The sequence below is a fragment of the Haliaeetus leucocephalus genome, unplaced genomic scaffold, assembly GCF_000737465.1.
Source record: "Haliaeetus leucocephalus isolate CR32 unplaced genomic scaffold, Haliaeetus_leucocephalus-4.0 Scaffold484, whole genome shotgun sequence".
Lineage (NCBI taxonomy): Eukaryota > Metazoa > Chordata > Aves > Accipitriformes > Accipitridae > Haliaeetus > Haliaeetus leucocephalus.
Window position 1 is genome coordinate 6,325,662 of NW_010972920.1, and position 19,164 is coordinate 6,344,825.

The 19,164-nt window shown below is 39.0% G+C and overlaps 1 protein-coding gene across 1 annotated transcript in view; it reads right to left on the reverse strand.

Annotated features, from left to right (window-relative positions):
* The window catches only part of MAD2L1 (MAD2 mitotic arrest deficient-like 1 (yeast)), a 2,421-nt gene extending 2,005 nt beyond the window's left edge, over nt 1-416 (reverse strand). Inside the window, exon 1 of the mRNA XM_010575608.1 lies at nt 389-416. Within this exon, the coding sequence (XP_010573910.1) occupies nt 389-416 (28 nt within the window). The remainder of the gene's footprint in view (nt 1-388) is intronic.
* Nucleotides 417-19,164: the final 18,748 nt, after the last annotated feature.

The window sequence follows — 19,164 nt, forward strand, 5'->3', positions numbered from 1 at the left end:
GCGGTGCCGCCCAGGTGGCTGAGGGGAGGGCGCGCGGCCGACACCGCACCGCACCGCACCTCACGCCACACCGCCGGCCCCAGCGTGTCTTCTGGTGGCGAAGCGGGGCTGCCGTGCTGTGCTGTGCATTGACGGAGAGGGCTGGCTCGGCAAGCTGCCTGATAGAAAGGAAAGGTCTTCCCGCGTTAAACTTCCCACCAGCTCTAGGTGCCACAGTCGCCTGTGGCGGGGCTGAGGGAAGCACAGGCTGGGGGCGGAGTGAGGCCTCGCCGTGGAAGTGCTGTTGGAAGCTCGGTTTCAGAGTTTGTTTAGATGCGTTCGTCCGTATGGAGGCGCTTTTGAACTTAAAAATGAAACTTGCCAGGTACGAATGAAATGAAGCAAGTACCTCGTTTATGGGTGATTTTTGGAAGCATTCGCTATGTAAATCATGTAGTAGCTATCTAAAATAAAACCGGTCTATTCTGCAAGCACTGTCGAGAGGCAGGCAGCGGAGACCTTGGGAAAGTGGGATGAAACAGACACTTTTTCCTTAAATCCGTAGGGTAGCAGGTAACACAAAAAGAAAGGGGTTAAGAGGCATTTAGAAAGGCAGGGAACCCACAAGCTCACCGCTCTGTCAGGCTGCTGCAGTGAAGGGCAATTGCTAGTTGGTCAAAGCACTTCAATCCTGTTATTACAGGGACACCAAGGGAAATGCGGCAACTAGCAGTGACTATCAAAAGGAGGAAACTGGCAGATGTTAACAGGTAAGAGAGACAAGAGTGAAACAGCAAGTAAATGTGAAGTGTTGAAATATTTAAATAGCATCATGAATAGGGGAAGCCATAGTCCACTGGGATAGTAACTAGGTGGCCAGCTAGTCAGCTGGTAAAATCGACAGGCAGTAAGTGCAAACTGGAAAGTGAATGGATTTGTTGGGCATGCAAGAGCTGCAAATGAAATCCTTTCCTGAATGTGATTTTTCTGAAGTGTCTAGAATGAATAGACATTTATCATCTAAGACATACCTGTATTAAATGCCCATATTTACCCTGAAAGAAACTGATCAGAACAGCCTTAAAATGAAGTGATGTTCAAAACAGAAGTATTTTAAAACTAGGATAAGAACCATATGGTCATTACGCAGTGCAGTAGGCCAGCTGCTAAAAGAGTGACTTGATGGCACGATTGCTTATTTTGTCATCATAAAATACTTTTTCTCAACCTGTTGGCTCCAATTTTTGCTCTAAGAGGAAGTACTGTTTTAATCACGCTGCTGTGATTAAAACAAATAGCATAGTCCTGAAATCATGTGCTGAAGTTCTGAAAGGGTCTGAATAATTCAGCTGTTTACCTAGAGAACTATATTCTGGGTCTTGATCACAAGTGATTGTGTTATACATTAGTCTTCTGAATAAAATATCTTCTGAGTAAGAGTGGTGTATTTCAAAGCCTATGGTAATGGAAGCGTTTTGATCGGAAGCCCAGCTTTTAGAAGCTAGATAGCTGTGAGTATCAGCTGGTTTGCTTCAAACCTTACGTACTATCATGCTCTTATTCATCTATCCCAAAATGGTCTCAACCCGCTTTTTTTCCCACTTGGCTTTTCATCTGTTTTGCTTCCTCTGAGGTTTTTGGAGAGCTGCTCATTTTTGTGATAAATATAAGAGCTTGAAAGCCCTGTTGCATGAGGCCAGGCAAGAATAGCAGAACTTATGATTAATATATACACATTTCTCCTCCAGCTGTTTTGTTACTGTTAAAACCAAATGAAAGAAAAAAAATTCAAATGCTTCTTGGTTTACCAAATTCATTTCACTGTATTTCAGGGTAGATGGCTTGAAGATCTGTTGATAGGACCTGGCAGATATGCTTATCAGCAACAGACTTAATTGCACCATCTTTTTTCTCCCAAGATTCATCTGGAAGGTATTGAGAGGTGGTGGTGATCCCCAGTACCTCTGTTAAAACTCTAAGCTTCCTTCAGTGAGCCTGGCACATGGTGTTTCACAGAGTTTTGGATCACTTCTCTAGCCCCATTTCTGTGTCACAGTTAACACTGTTTTCTGCCCTGGTGTGGCCCCCCCCCCCCAAAAAAACCCCAAACAAACACCACCTTTGCATTTTGGAATTCTAATTCTTCTCTCTCTTTAGGGAAATACATTTCCCTTTTACAATGTGTTACTACTTTTTTTTACATTTCTTATATATGCTGCAATGTAATCTAATGGTAAGAGCTGCGTATTTTCAATACTTCTTTCTCCTAATACTTCCCTTTGTCTTTTAACACATTATTTTTCTGTGGCCAATTCATTAGTTTTGAAAAGGTCAATCTTTTATGTCCATGAAGTAGTGTCTTTATTAACCTTTGTATTTCTTCTACTGGAATGTTCTTCATCTTCACCTCTCTTTTTCTTCTCGTGCCATCAAGATGTTCCTCTCTTCCCCCCCCAGCAATAATTCACTTGCATGAAGGTTTAGTTATTTGACAATGTGTGTTTGCTGCTTTTCCCTTTACATTCTCCAGTTATCTTGTTTCTCTGTTACAAGTCCTAAGCTCCACAACACTTGTCTTCATTTTCTTCACTTCATTTAGGTTGGTGTCACTCAGCTTCTCTGCCAGGTCAATCCAGTATCCCCCAACAAAGGCACCCAGCGAATGTGTGCCTACCTGTTGTGTAACTAATATTCAGTCACCACTTGACCATAGCCTGGTCAAGTGTGATGGGGACATACGTACATAACTCCTTTCGTCATATTACTGAACAGGCATGCTCCATGTGATGATGATGCCTATAGTTTGTGTTTAGGGCATGTCCAGCTACATGACAGGAGGAAGGCTGCGGGGCTCTTGCAAGGGAGAACAGCAGGGAGACTGCTGTGGGTTAGTGAATGATTTGTGTGGCTGACAGCCTGCTTCCTGACGAACTCTGAGGGACTCTCAGGAACGAAGATGACAGGCTGAGTTATATGTTCTGGCACACCAGGAGCTGGCTATCCTTGCTTTAATTATCTCATGCTAAAACCTTAATTTTCATAAGGAATGTGAAGTCCCAGTTGTATTTAATTTAGGTCTCTTACGATTCTTTAGTCATTACTCTGTTTCTCAATTACGGCTTGATGTTAATACAGAATTTTTTTCTCTCTGTGTGAAAGGAAACGTCCCCTGTTTAGCTTGGCTTTTCTGCAACATTTAATGATTGCTTCCCCATGGCAATTGTCAATGAACCTGGGACAATCCAAATCACTGGTACGCCTTCACTTTTTTTAAGGCAACCCAGGTCACATTCCCATAGTCATCCAGCAGACTAGAAGACATAATCCACTTGTAGAGTTCATTCCCAGTTTTTTGGTTTTTGGTGGTTTTTTTTTTTTACTCTCAGGATGATGTGGACAGGTCTCTCCTTCCATCATAGCAAAATAGTCTATAAAATGAAAGTTCTGTCTGGTACAAAAGCCCTCATATCACATTAACAAATTGTCATATTAAGCCTCAGTAAAACCAGTTTTTCCTGTGCAGAGAAAGGAATTCTTACCCTGGCCAACAGAGCCTTAGTGCTTTGCCTTTTCTGGTAGATCTCAAGCTCTTTTGAGTCATTTCTCCCCACACTTTAGGAAGAGATTCTGTACTCTTCTGTACTCTGAGCCTATAGAAATAGCTAGCCCTTTTGCCTTCTTCCCTCCTGTTTTCTGTGCATTACTTTGGTTCTCTTTAGGGTTTTAGAATGCTGTCCAGCCCTGTAGTTGCCAGCACTCAAAATTCATGGCACGTGTTGAACTCATTCTTTTTCTGCAGGTTAGACATTTTGCTCCCTCACTTCCTTAGCCCAGCTTGTGGTATTTTTAGGTCTCATGCTAGGTAAGGCAATTATCAGTTGGCTGAGCTGCCATGATTTTTGGTGAAACTTTTTTTTCTCTATCAGCTGTTTAGTTTCTGTCCTATAGGAGGGTGTGACATTTGGGTGGTTCCCAGGAAAAGCTTTTCCTGGATGTAGGGTAGGTGACCAGCACAGCCAAGTACCATCACTGTTCCTTTATGTAAGAGTTATTTTTAAATCTTCTAAATCTTTAAATCACTTTGCTGTGTGTGAGCTTCTTTCCTGCCTTCCATTGTGTCCTCACAGGTCTCATCCAGGATTCCCTTGGTGATTTATTATTATCTGGAATTAACTCTAGAATTAATGTAAAATACTGCACCTTTTGACAGGCATTTTATTACCAAGCTCATTTTATTTTCTTTTTTGTTTTTGTTGTTGGTCAAGTTTGTTTTCAGCAGTCTTTGTAGCATTAAAGTTTGCAGGGTAAGTACAGGTACCTGGTGCAGCTGTCAAAATAACTGTAACATTTCTTTTCAAGTTGGCTAATGCTATTTTTTAAAACATAAAACATGGAATATTATTACAAATAGCAATACTGTATTGTTTCACAAACAGCAGTGAAAGAGTGGTGCAACTGGGAAAGATTGTCTTGAATTTTCAGTAGTCATTAAATTGATTTTAAAATGAGTCAGTATGGGCTAATAAGCTGCACTATAACTTCTAATATGATGAGCAGACTTCTCAAAGGGACTTCCTTATTTTGGCTTTGAACACTGTGCAGAAATTTTAAAAATTAATTTTCATTTTAAATGTTGCCAGTGGTACTGAATGCATTTTGAAATTAGACTTACTGAGGTGACTACTTATTTCTTCTATAAAATGAAAGAGTTTTGATGTTTCCTTATTTAAGCCAGTGTAAGAACACCATCTAGAGTGAAAGTAGCTACACCCAGATACTGGCTGCCTTGTACAGTGAAATAACTTTTTATGGATTATGAGGGTTTTGAAAGCTACTTCTGTAGAACAACATTCAGTTCTCTCTCTCTCTGTTATTTTTTTTTTTCCCCTCCCCCCCCCCGAAGACCTGACATTTTTCTGAAGGGTAGGTAGGAAAAAATTTAGTAAATTTGTGATGGTTTTCCCTCTAACCTACCGGGAGGTGGCACCAGGCACATATATTATCTGCACCCTTTCAGTTTAGTCTTGAATTACAGCGAGTTCCTTTTACTGTTACGTACTTTAGTTTAGGCAAGTTCTAGATGCATTTCTTTTGCTAGTTTTGAAAACATTGTTCCAGAATGAAGGAAATACTTTATTTGATGCCAAGTTTTGATGTTTACCTTTGGTTGCTGTTGCACTAAAGACAATTTAACTGATGAACAGGTTTTTAAAGGTTTCAAGTGAAGACAACAATCCTGTTTCAGAATCAGAAAGAGCAGAACTTGAATGAGCTTTCCGTGCCTTGAAAACTCTGTAGGGCTTGATAATGTCATGTTACAGTGGTAACAGGTAATGTGAAACCCACTGAATCCATCTCTTTATGACTTAATCCCCTTTACTACTTAATCCCCAACCTGAAGGTTTGTAATTTGAAAGATGAATGTTAATCCGGTTCGTGTTAGTTTCTGTCACATCTGAATTTTTCATACTAATAAATTAATGGAAACTAAGGAGTTCTCAGGTGGTTTAGACTTACTAAGCTGGTATACCACAGTTTAGCTTTAGGCTAAATCAGGTCTTCTAAAGAACACTAGAACAGATTCATCAGCGGAGATTTAGACTGTCAGTTGGTCGTCGGATACTGAGGAGCAAAAGGGTCTAGAAGATTGGTAGCATAGTAAATGTACCTTGATAGTACCGTAAGGACTTTTGGTAGGATCCTGTTGTATGATTACAACATGTTAGATGACAATTTTTGTGATCGCTTTCTAGTCGTGTTACTTCTGATGTATAACTACGATGGACTTGTTCAATTAAATGTGTTGCGAGGAATACAATACAGCTTACATAATGCCTAAGAATTTTGATGGCTGAAGAGGTAAATATGTTGTGAAAAGCATATTATTAGCATTAGAAATATTTGAAGCAAAAATATGAATAATTCCTTAATTTCCTCTTGAAAATTAGAGTGCTTATGCATAATTTATTTCTACAGTTAGATCCCCAGGCAAGTTAGGTGCCCCGTTGTCAAAATGATAATCATTACTGAAAATAGGCATGCAAAATATTCAAATTCTTTCTCGTAAGTACTGGACAGCTTAAGAAAATGGTGAAGGATGACTTTCTAAATAAGACATCTATTCCTGTATAGAAGGAGGAATTCTTTAAAGACCATAATTTATTTCAAGAAAAACATCCTTTTTCACGTGTTTTGAGAAATTTATGCATACCTTTCTTTAAAAAAATGAAAGAACAAATGGTCATCGGTGTGTCATGGTAGTGAGATGAGCTAAAATATTTTATGAGGCACCCAGGCTACGTGTGCTGAGACTATACCTGGAGCCATTCCTCTCCACCTCACTACCTACACCTCTCACTGCACATTGCTGCCTTGGGAATTCTAATCCTATAGCATGGAGACAAATGCCTCACTTCTAAATTTTCTGTGATGTCTTCATCAGAACTCGTCTGCTCTGCTGGTTAATAGCAGAAGAAACATAAGTAGTCTAGGAGTGATGTGAATTGTTAAAAATACCTTTATCTGAAAATAAGGGCAATATTTGTTTACTAACATTGATAGCTTAAAAGCAATTAAAAAAGATGTCTTTGCACAAGAACCACATTGAGATAGGTATGGGAAGTATCAGGTACAAAACAAAGCTTATACAATTCCACTTTAAGTGTAAAGAAGCTCCCGTCTCTCAATTCATCACATAGATCACACGGAAGATGAAATGTCCTACTTCTTAATTATTTTTTAATGATGACACTTATCAAGTAATAAATAAGTACTTAAGTGTTTCTTAGGTTTTAGTCATTGATTAATTTTCAGTCTGGCAGCCACTTAAGAAACAAGGGAAGATTATTTTGGATTCTGCTTGCCCTTAGAAAATCCACTTAGGGCAGACAGCAGGACCATTTGCAAAGTAGCTAGCAAAACAAGTGAAGAAAAGATTTGCCAGTACAATTTGAATAAAATCACTTTATTTTCTAAGTCATTAATGAGCCCAGAAGGACATGCTAGTCACTGCTTGTTGTGTTAGTCAGCACTGGCAAAATTTTTAGGAGAAAAACTAGAGAATAGTGGAACAATATTTGAAAGTTCACACTAGTTATCTCCGTCTCCTGCACAATGGATGGCCTCATCCAAACCTTGCGACCTGACTTTGCTAGGAGTGTAAAAATGGAAACCAGATGGCTTGGTAATGTGAGTAGAAGTTTGATGCTAATTGTTCCTTACAGTCTCCCTTCCTTGAAATCTGATTTGAGTGAAAACATGGCATTATTGCTCAAGGTAAGCTATTCCTTGGTTGTCATCTGACAATTGGTCGGCAGGTAGACCAAGAGTAGGTACTTACGCTAAGGTTCAGGTCGCTCCTGCTACCGAGGAGAATTCATTGAGGTAAAGCAAAGTTGCACTTTGTTTGTGTTAGCTGAAAGATTTGAGACATCTTTGATCTGATAAGTTTCTTTAAGGCTTTAAAGATGTTAATGAAGAAGTCCATGGATGTGGACTTACATGTAATGAAGTAGCAACCTAAGCAATGATCTAATGTTTGTCAGAGAGAGGAAAAAAATATAATAAATATAAATAAGTATTTTTATTAAATGCAGTGTTACTGCAGTTTTTGCAGAAATGCAATATAATCTGTTAAAACAGGAGAGAAAGGGTATGCAGGCCTTCTGTTTGATGAGAAGAAATCACTGGGTAATAACTGATTACCCAGTTACATCAGGGGATGGCATCACGGCTTTGCTGTGCTCTTTGCTTAAGCTACATATTGGCCATATTCTTTTTTTGTTACAAGCTCTCTGCAGGGACTGTGCAGCGTGACCGACCATACAATGTTTTGCAAGGTGACACTCCCTTGTGGCTACTGCAGTTGGGAGTCAGCACTCAGCTTCATTTCCATCCTTGCTTGCCAGGGATGTTGTATGAACTTGGGCTAATAAGTTTAGATCTAAGTTTCCAACAAGGGATTTACAAGTCCTGCAAGCTTAAGTACATTGCATTTCTGCAGTTTCTACCCTGGAGATGCCTTGCTCACTGCCATACTTTTATTTTAAAGAACAGAGAGGTTCTACTTTTTTTTTTTTTTTTTTTGGTAGAGATGTGTCAGTGATGATGCCCACACTCACTTATTTAATATTATGATATGAGAACAGTCATCTAGCATTGAGAAGATTGAGGTTCAGTAATTTTTGCCTCCAGAAGATATCCATAACCTCATCTCCCATGCCCAGAGATGTGTTCTTGTCAGCAAGCTTTAGGCTAGTTTGTCTGGGCAACATTCTTTATCCCATCTGTTGAAACTGTGCCACAGAACAAAAGGGAATTGAAAATCCATTTGAAGACAGAAGGGAAAAGGAAGAGATTGAGTTTTAATGGTGAGACCTGGCAAAGAGAGTCCAGAACCACAGTCCAGCTGCCAGGGTATTTTGTGTTTCACATACTTTATTTTCCATAGAATTCAACTTTGCATAAGCTTTTCAGTACCAGTAAAGTCTAAACTTACTGAGGTCTCCTGTTCTGAATTAAACTCATGACAGAAAATCTCTTTTAATATTTCTTTTTAATGACTGATGCATTTGTTTATATGACATTTTCATTGTAAACAATGTTAAAAAACCACAAAACAGTATGGTGGGAAACAACAGTAAAGACATGCTGCTGTAGTGATCATAGTAGACTTTAGGGGTGCACATCTCCTGTTGTTATTACCGAAGTAATCTAAAATGCTGCAGGATGATTCACCATATCTGCTTGCTGGCTATGCTAATTTGCTAGGTAAAATGCCCTGCATCTTTTTGTGTTCTCTTCAACATGCCCAGAGTCGCATGTAGCTCTTTCTACTCAACAGCATGACCAGATTGCTGAACTCTGCCAAAAGCTTTATCTCACTGTGAATGGCTGTCTCCAGTTACTGCTACACATGCGTTTTGCATTACACTGATGATGTTTAGATTTCATCTCCGTAGCAGCCTTAACCTTGCTCTGTCCTTGAGCACATTTTGGCCAACCAGGCTGCACATGAATTTAGAAGTTGTAATAATCTGTGCTGACCCGCAGGTTTTTACACATTACCGTTGCCGATTTTGCATTATATTTAGCAAGCAAATAGCACTGTTATTCATAAAGAGGGAAGAAGAATCTACTGAAATTCTCTTCAGACAGTAGAGGATATGCACTTGATTACTCTATCTCCAGTGACAGCTGTGCTGATATTTCATGAAAAATATGAAAAAATGCTTGGACCTAGACTTAAACAAAAAACTGGAGGAAAGAAGCAGTAGGAAAGAAGCAGTAGCAGACACATTACATAGATATTCTCCAACATTAAACAGGATGCTGTAGAGCTGAAGGACATGATCTAATGGTGGGTAAGCATTGTAAACAAAAGCTTTGTGTAACACCTTAAAACACGCAGTAACAAAAATAGTTTGGCAGAGATGACCTCCATATGGGTGCATTCTTAGGAGTAAGCAAGAAACTAGAGCTCAGGAAGCACAGGGTTTACTGTGAGATTCTCATTTACTCATGACTTGCTGTGTCATGTTACCTCTTTTTTACCCCAACCCCATTCTTCAATTTCACCTACTTCAAGATGGGGTTGCATAGTCATGGTACCATAAATAGCATAGGTTTGTGAAGGATTCTGCGATGTTTGTCTGGGCACTGCTCATCAGCCACCTCTGCGTGAGAGAGTTGTTCTTCTATGTGTAGTTAGTATAAACTGAATTTTACAGCTGCTAAGCACAACCAGAACTGGAAAATGATTGGCTTTAAATTTGCATGGAGGAGTCGCAAATAAGAAACTAATGGCTGCACGGTATTTTGAGACTTCCTGAAGATTTAGGCAAACAATTTAGATACTAAAAAGGGGCCCCATTTCTTGAGATGATAAATTGTGATTAAGCAAGATTTAGCCAACTTTCAGTATGTTAAAAGCTCATAAGAATCAACTGTACCTACTTCACTATATACAGAGCAGCTCATGTCTGAGCTGTTTTGACAAGGGAGTAACTTGTGTTTGTGTGCAGCTGACAATGCTTGCCTTTGCAGACCTTCTGAGAAGGCAGTGACACACTTTTCACCTTCACAATTCAATTAGTGATGTGATTTTAAAAGCATTTTGAAAAAATTGATTAAGTTCTAATTCACAAAGAGCACCTGACCCATGTATTAATGAATAATGACCACAAGTTACTATAGCCAGGTTTGGTTAAAAGCTAGCATGTATTGGTCTGAAACAAAGTACTGACCTATCTAGTGCTACCTCAGCTTTTCTTTATACAGAGTATTTCTATTGTGTTAAATAAATAACTTGGAATTCCTTAAACCAGGCAGTATCAGTCCCTACTCAGCCCTGTCATGACCCTTTTTTCCCCTTTGTTTTTCTGGTTGCAGCCTTATTCTCATTGTCTTTGAGTGCAGGAGAAGGATGCGGTCTGGGAGTGTGGCATTAGAACTGCATGTCTCCTTTATTTCCTCTTGAGATTTGTAGTGTGAAATTATCAGTATCTTACAGTGTTAAGGTGAGATTTTATGGACTAGTCTTTTCTCGTATTTGGTAAAGGTGCTGTTATTTATATGCTCGAGAATAAATTTTCTTATATTTGGTTTACTGTATTATTAAGTGGAACAGTAGAAACCATGCTTATTTTGGAATAGGACTGCCCTTCATAACTGGACTTGTTTTTGTGAAGCAAAATAATTGTTCCCAGAAAAACATGTTCCTTCCTCATCAAACCTCCATTCTATTTGACACAATGACTGTTCATTCTCTGGGAATCTAAAAATCATTTTTAGTGATTTATGGACTGCTGTTGCTAATATTTCCATGATCCTGTTAAAAGTGAGTGTTTTTTCCTCAGTGGCCAATTTTTGTGTTTTAAATAAGCAAAATGTCAATTAAACTAAAAACAGGTCTAAATCACGTATATACTAAAATTGGCAACAGCTTGCTGGCAGATTTTATAAATCATCTGAATCTGTCTATATCTGAGGACAATGAAAAGCAAAGTTCTGAATAATGTAAGGAACCAGGAAAGGCGTAAATTTACATGGTGTGTGGCAGTGAAATAGTCACAAGTAAGTCAAATTTCAAGTATTCCTCATCTGTATTTATTTTGTTACATGCTTTTGTATTATTCTATCTCAGACATTGTTTTATATATAAATATATATTTTTATATATATAAATATATGTACTTGCTCTGGTGGATTTGGTTTTCCTTTTTCTGTGATACTTTTTTCAAGTAATAGAAGTGAAAAGGTTACATGTGTAATTCAACATGTACTTATTCATAACACGTGTTCTAGCACTTTGAAGGAGCTAGAGAACCACAGAATGGTTGAAGTTTGAAGGGACCTCAGGAGGTCATCTTATCCAACCCCCTCACTCAAGCAGGGTCACCTACAGCAGATTTCCCAGGACCATGTCCACATGGCTTTTGGATATCTCCAAGGAAGGAGATCTTCTCCAGGTTAAACAATCCCAACTCTCTCAGCCTTTCCTCATAGGAGAGGTACTCCAGTCCATTAATCATCTTAGTGGCCTTTTGCTGGACTCTCTCTAGTAGCTCCATATCTCTCTTGTACTGGGGAGCTCAGAACTGGACACAGTACTCCAGGTGTGGCCTCACCAGTGCAGAGTAGAGGTGAAGGATCATCTCCCTCAACTCGCTGCAGCATTCCTCCTAGTGCAGCCCAGGATACTGTTAGCCTTCTTCATGGCAAAGGCACATTGCTGCCTCATGTTCAACCTGGTGTCCAGATCCTTTTCTGCAAAGCTGCTTTCTGCTAGTTGGCCCCCAGCATGCCCTGGTGTGGGGGGGTTATTTTATTCTTCCACAAGTGCAGGACTTTGCACATCCCCTTGTTGAACTTCATGAGGTTCCTGTTAGCCTGTTTCTCCAGCCCGTCGAGGTCCCTTGATGGCAGCATGGCCCTCTGGTGCATCAGCCGCTCCTCCCAGTTTTGTATCATTGGCAAACCTGTTGAGGGTATACCTTGTCCCATCATCCAGACCATTAATGAAAATGTTACAGTAAAGCTCTGGATAAAGAGCTTTTAACTGAACAGTTTTTTCTCTAAGGAGGAAGCCTCAAAATCCTAGTAAATCAATTGGGTCTTTTAAATTTTGTCTCCTCTTTTCTACGAGCATTGCAATTTCTTTCTTTGGGCATTGTGCACCATACGCATCTTACGGGCTTTGGGCACAAAGGGTCTGGGACTAAGCAATCTCCTTTGTCTCTCGGCAGTATTAAAGAGTTCACAGCCCCAGCCATCTCCTACGCACCATAGAAAGACTTGTAGTCTCTTCATTTCTAATGAAATCTGGCAGAACAGGGGAAACCTCAGGGATCCACAGAAGAGTTAAGTCTGCCAGATGAATCTGTTTTACTTTTTCCTTCAGAGGCAGGCTCAGTGATCTCTTCTGTGTCCGTGACAGCACAGTGGTTCTGATGCTGTCAGCACCTGGTGATGGGAAGGTCAGCAGCAAAGTTTGGCATCTTTGTAAAGCAAAGATATCTTTGGTTGCTTCTGTCCAAGAAAACTAAACACCAAACAGAACTCACCTTTCTGGTTTCTCAGTAGTGGCAAGAATCCTAACTGGTTTTATGATGGAGTGTGTGACTGGGTGTCTGATAGTGGGGTATCGGGCTTGACCATCTTCTGTCTCTAAGTCTCTCCTTTCTCCTGAACACTTGGGTAAGTTAACACAGCTGATGTAACATTGCATGTGATTATTAAGGAGTGAAAGCCTTCAGCCCTAGTCATGACATGACAAAACCCACGTCAGAATACCTTCAGGAATGATGCTTAATATCTCATTTCTCCCCTATGGGAATGTTCAGCAAGGCAAGCTCAGTTAAACAATGAAACCGGTATAGTTACACCACGTTTACATTCATGTAAATGGGAACAGGCTTTGGCACAATACCTGTGAAGCCAGATGTCTCTCAGTAACACAAGAAGCAGCAAGATTAGAGGATATTTGTAACATGATACTTCTCTTTAATAAGTTATCCAAACTGGATGCTTTACTAAATGTATTTATTTTTCAATAAATTATTCTGGTGCTCATGTAGTTTCTGTTTACAAATGATTGAAACAGCAGCTTTTTCTCAGTAAACAAGCCTAGCACATCAGCCTGCTTGTTTACAGTGAATGCTACAAAAGCTGCATTAGGTATTTCCTGCACAGAAGAGTTTTTTCCAATCCTCTGTATTTTATCCTAGAGGAGATGAGCTCATTGGTAAATCTGTTTGGCTATTAATGTTGAAAGGGGAAACAGGAATAGAGGCATTCAGATAGGAAAAGCCTCAAGCTTAGTTTTTTATTAATGTAGAGCAGAGTCTTATGGAGTAAGTGTTGAGATTGAAACATCTCTTGCCATAGTGAATGTTAATGAAATTACCTAAATGCACAAGGATAAGAGTCTAATTGTTTAATTTTTCATGAGTTACTGTTTGGTTTTTAAATTCACTTTTAAAAATATTTTGGTGCAGTGCAAACACTGTTTTATGAAAAAACATTGTTTCATGTGCCATTCTGAGTGATGTCCCATACTGAATGTCTTTGACTCTTGATTCATCCCCTATACAAGCAGGCCACAGCTTTCATTTGGTTGCTGTATATTCCATAAATTCCAGGTTGCTAAATTTAATTTCTTTAATCCATGTTTACATGAAATTAACACTTCTGAAGTGACAGTTTCATGGAAAATATTATTATATGTTTCCCTAAAATTGCAAAAATTCATATCCACTGAGCATTTATTTGCACATTGGAATATGACAGATGGCATCGTGTGCCGCTGTCATTAAAGCACCAGTTGATCTCGCCATTGCTAACTGAGGACTAAAGTTGCAAGTTAAGTCATGATTAGCAGTATTTTTGGTCTGCATTTGATAGAAATAGTTATAACTGACAGTTATAAAAAAACCAGTCATTCCATAAGTGTGTGAAGGAGGGCAGCACTGTTTAGTAAATGCTATGAGGCTGGTATTTCTAGAACCCCACAGCGAGTGTTTGGTGTCACACAACTGAAGTGTATGATTCTGGCTCAGGAGTGCAGTCAAAGGAAAGTACAATATTATAATGCACATACATAATCAATAGTCTGAGTTTGTTCTTTTATGTTCTGTGAAAAGTTACAGGAAATGTTGTCTATCAGGAGGTATTTCATCAAGGAGGGAGTGGGGAGAACAGAAGATTATTAACTTCTAATACAAAAGTCTGTACAAATGTCTGGAATTATCCAGACATGCTAACCAGAATAAAAGCAATATTTTTGTTCTGTAGGACGTTCTACTTTACGTTGCTTTTAACTTCTTGTCTACCTGAAGTTAAACTAAAGCACACTTTTTGAGATGTGTATCTTTCAAAAAGTTTTTACTGGATAGATTGCAAGATAGATAATTTTTGTGTTCAGCACATCAAAACTTACCGTGACCATATAAACCTATGTGGATGATGAAGTATATTGTAAACGCATAAATGAAATCCATAGAAAATGTAGGAGAGTTTTGGAGTATGAAGTCAGTGCTTCTGAGACAGATTAAGACCTAGGTTTAGCTGAAAATTTTCTGGCTAAATATGGTATTGCCAGAAAATACGATTACGTGAAAATGTCAGTGAAAAAAATGAGTTTTAAGATTAATGGCATTGGAACTTCATGGATTTTCATTTTTCATCAAAAGGTAGTGTTTGTTTTATTCAGGCTGTAAGCAAGCATTTTGACAATTTTTTTTTTTAATTTAACCCATTGCCATCCTGCTCTGTGAATAGGAACAATAAGTATGTAGGCAGGCACTGAATTGAAAACAAAGGGGTAGTTTCCCCACTGATGATTGAATAGGATTCAAGAGCATTCCAGCATAGTGCATTCCAGATAGGAATCATGTTTAAGAGCAGGAAGGGTAAAGGTTTGTGAACACTGCCCAGCTGGTTGTGTTGTCCAGGTTAGAAGGTATTTTTCTGAGTAAGACCTTTTCAGAGCTACTAGTGTTTCAGTTGCTGGGACTGATGAAGTGGACATTTTGTCAGGGGAGGGAGAGGCTTTGGAGGTGGATTGTGGGAGTGCAACACACAAGGCTACACAAGATCCAGGGATGGGGATTTTTATGTGGCACTTAAGAAATACAGAATAATTTGCTTTCTGCTAATCCTGGACAAGTGAGTGTATTAGCACAAGGACAAAAATATTAACATCTTATAATGGCATACCTTCTGTCCAGAATTTCACATAGCTTCCAGACTGTTTGGTTTCTGCTGCAGTTTAGAAAAAAGTATGTAAGTGTAAACTGGTAGTTTTTCATTATTATTTTTTTAATTTTATTTTTATTATTTTACCTTTATAAGGCACTTTTAAAAAGAAAAAAAAACCATGACACTAAATTGAAGCTCATTGAAGCATTTTAAATAATTGTTTTAATGTGAGGAAGGTGGAGAAAAACCTAGAATAAAATAAATTCTAGTGGTTGATGTCTTTCTTTTTATTAAGGAAGATAAAATGTTACCCATGAAAACTCTCATCCGTGGACATTTTGGGCCAAAATAGCTGTTTTTATTGAGGAGGGGGGAGCAGGGAAACCTTTGATTCAGCTTATTGTTCAGTGTCAGAATTAGTTTGGGATCTGTGCTGCCCTTGCAGAGCCTATTAGTATCATAGCGTGGTGCTAAGCCTCTGCCGAAGTGGGGTAAGTAAAGCGGTCCGTCGAGTGCAAGGTGATCCCAGCTCAGCACTAACCTCCTTCCGCAGAGTCCTACTTGCTGCCAGTGTTACTGGAGTCTTACTCCTAGCTCCATCCTAGCTGCCCACAGTATGCATGGCCTCTTCCTTGCACGCCAATAGCTGGTTTACAAACAAAAGCAGATACCTGTCCTAAAATAGACCTGGGCATCTGTTCTGGATCGAGTTGCAGCTGGGGTTCAGAGGTAATAGTACTGCATGACCCTTTGTTGATGCACGTGTTAGCTGGGTTCAATGATCTCTTCACAGTGTAGCCCTTCTCTTGTGATCCAAGTACTGTACTATTTGGAAGCCTAGTTATATAATTCGGTTGGTGGCTGCTACATAATTTCTGCCCATTCTAGTTCAGTTGTTCAGTTAGTCTTGAGTGTGTGTATTTGTCTTCAAAGGGAGACCATTGCTGTTCCGTCGCTGTTGGGTATGCTTGAGGAAGGCACTGTAAGAAGGCTCTTTTTCACACATGCTATGAGGCAGCGTGCTCCATGAAGGGGGTCTCCTTTCCCCGTGTGAATGATTTGTCTGGTAAATGTTAGCAAGTTCTGTAGTTCTGTTGTGTCCATATGTTCAGTATATCTTTCTTATGCTGTTTAATTAATCCCCAGTGCCTTCACAACTCTTACACAAGGGATAAGTTTGCTGTAAGAAAATTGAATTCCAGCAAGTTGGGATTCTTTCACTGTTCAGTCACTTTTAATGTCCATTTTGCTGTTTTGCGATGAAAAACTGAATTATAATAGTAACCATATCAAACAAAGCTGAATGAGAATCATTTGCGTTCCCATTAACTCTAATTGGCTTTTTTTAAACTCAGTATAAAAAACAGATTGTCTCTAATTAACTTCCAAAGTACCCCTTTTTACACAAAGGCTATCCCAGGGGACACTTGGCAGACCTCCCCGTTGAGCTTTTTTGCAGATTCCTGTATGCAGAAATGTAGTAGATGATTAGTATAAAGCCACAGCATTTGTTGCTGTGATACTTGCCTTAAATTCAAGTGTTTTCATAACGATGCCACCGAGGGAGTGGAACTGAAGTCCAGAGTACAGTTTGGACCACAACAGAAGGACAGTTGTGAATCTTTATTGAGACAAGCCTCGGTATTTGAAGTAACTGCAAGTGTGAAATAGATTAGTACAAAGTATTGTCTCCATCGGATAACTAATTTTGAAAACAAACAAAAAAGGTTTTCTGCTGTCTTATCTCTGAAGAGGGCAGAGGCAAGCCTGGGTTCACATTTGCCTCTCCTCTTTCTTACTGTCTGTGTGTGTTTCTTCCTGTTTGTCCCGTTTCTGTCCATTTCACTTCCAGTACTGTTTTTCAGAGATGGGGGTAGGCCACATTTCTGGTAGGCTCAGATTGCCTGAATGTGGGGTTTTTTGAGTTTGGAAGCTGATTAAAGGGTCTACACAAACATCACTTTAGAGCAATAGACAGGTGACCTACAGGAACAAAAGCTGTTGTTGAATTTGCATAGTGGGAAGTTTTAAGTTGCTATATGTTGCTATACTTTATGATTATTAAAATTAAAGTCACTGTGAAAGAGATGATACTGAAGTAGTAAGAACTGCATCCTTGGAAGCATTGCCCGATAATCTGAACAGAGAAAAGGAAAGAGAAATGAGACATGTGGAATTGAAGAGGATTCTAGAGAATCCACAGGACAAAGAGAATGGCTTGGAAATGGATTCACTGAGGTCTGCTAAGCTGCAAACCTCCTGCAACATTTTTCTGTATTTAGGACATTCATAATACCCTCCTGTGTGAATTATCTGATATCTACTAAGGACTGAGAGACATCATTCCTTTCCCACATGGGCATTAGTAAGTTTTCTCCTCATTCCTGAAAACTGTAGAAATTTAACATCTTTTGAGACCTCTACTGTTTTGATAAATCTGCTTGAAGGGAGCTGGCAGAGCTTTAAAGTTATTGAGAGGGATGGCTCAGACAGATGAATACACACACCATACATGTAAATCTTACTTCCTAAGAAAGCAGCTCTTCTAAATTCCAATTTAGGTCTTCAGACTATTTATTTTATGATCACAGCCCTAAACTCTGCTAAGAGCTGTTTGTGCTACTGTCTGATAGAATCAGGGAGGAAGATAATCTGAATAAAAGGATAAGAAAGTGCAGCTGTTTGACATAAGGAATGTTGATGATTTCTAGGGCTTGTTGTCCATAGGTGGAATATACTATCTGAGAAAAGTAGAATTGTCCAAACCAGGTATCCCCCATTTACCTCTTTTTTTCCACTTCCCTGCAGTGGTTTCTTTAAAGAAAAAATGAAGAAAGCCAGGCTATCTTCAAAGTATAGGGAAAACAGAGATGCCTTTTTTTTCCCCTCCAGGATGTCTAGAGGAGGAGAGTAGGTAGAAATATGAGTTGGAACTGCAAGATTTTTTCAACAAAATTCTCAGTCATATGCTTTTAATTGTGTACCTGCACACTGAGTTAGTTGGCTGTTGGCTGGCTAGGAGACAAGGCCTCTTTTTAGACACGTTTGTTTCCTTGTCTGTGGTTGCATTTCACTGTTCCTTTGGCATGGCATTGACTCATGACATTACTGAGGTTGGCATAAAAACATGAGAAGCAGTGAGCTTACCAGTTCTTTATTTTTGCTTTTTATACTTTATTCAGTGATGCTGAATCAGTAGACTCAGGAAGACCTGTTTTTTTTCTCATCAGTTTTAAAAGTGCTGATTGATTATATTAAATGGGTCTGAGCCTTGATGTCTGACCAGCCTGTTTATCTTAGCCAGCTAACTCAGGAAGGAAATAGAAACTTACTGGTAAACAGGACCTATGTTGCAAAGGGGTAAAACTAGTCACATTGGTGTTTCTGGTACAGTTCACAAGACATAGCAAACAGTTAAGAACATCTTCCCTTTCCAACCCAAAGTATCCAAGCTATTGTTTTTCCATTACTTACCATATCCCAGTCGTGCAACTGGTACCAGTGAAATCTTCTGCAAGTTATTTGTGTTCTCTTATTTAGTATGCCTGAAAAAGCAGAAATGTGCAGATGCTGCTGCTCAGTACTTCTTTACAGATTTTTTGCATCATTTTTTTCAGTTTAAGATACGTAATTTTTACTTAGATGCATCTTAATACCTCTCTTGAATCTGTATATGTTCACTTTTGTAGAGTTCAATGTTTTGCTTCCCACAGAGAAAATTATTTTATAAATAAACACAATGTGTTTGTTTACATGGAGGATAGACTATATGATTCTAATGCTTTTTGTTTCTTTCCTAAGGAGACAAAAATGTCAGATTTTGTGTATTTTCTTATGCATGTTTTTCTTCTGATGTCTTCTTTTTGTCTTTTGGGAAGCTGTGCTTCAGTAGAAAGCTATGTTAAAAATATAGTTAAAAGAAAATTGATCTTAAACTAATCCTTTGAGTCAATTAAATAATACTGATCTCAGTAGAACATCTATTAG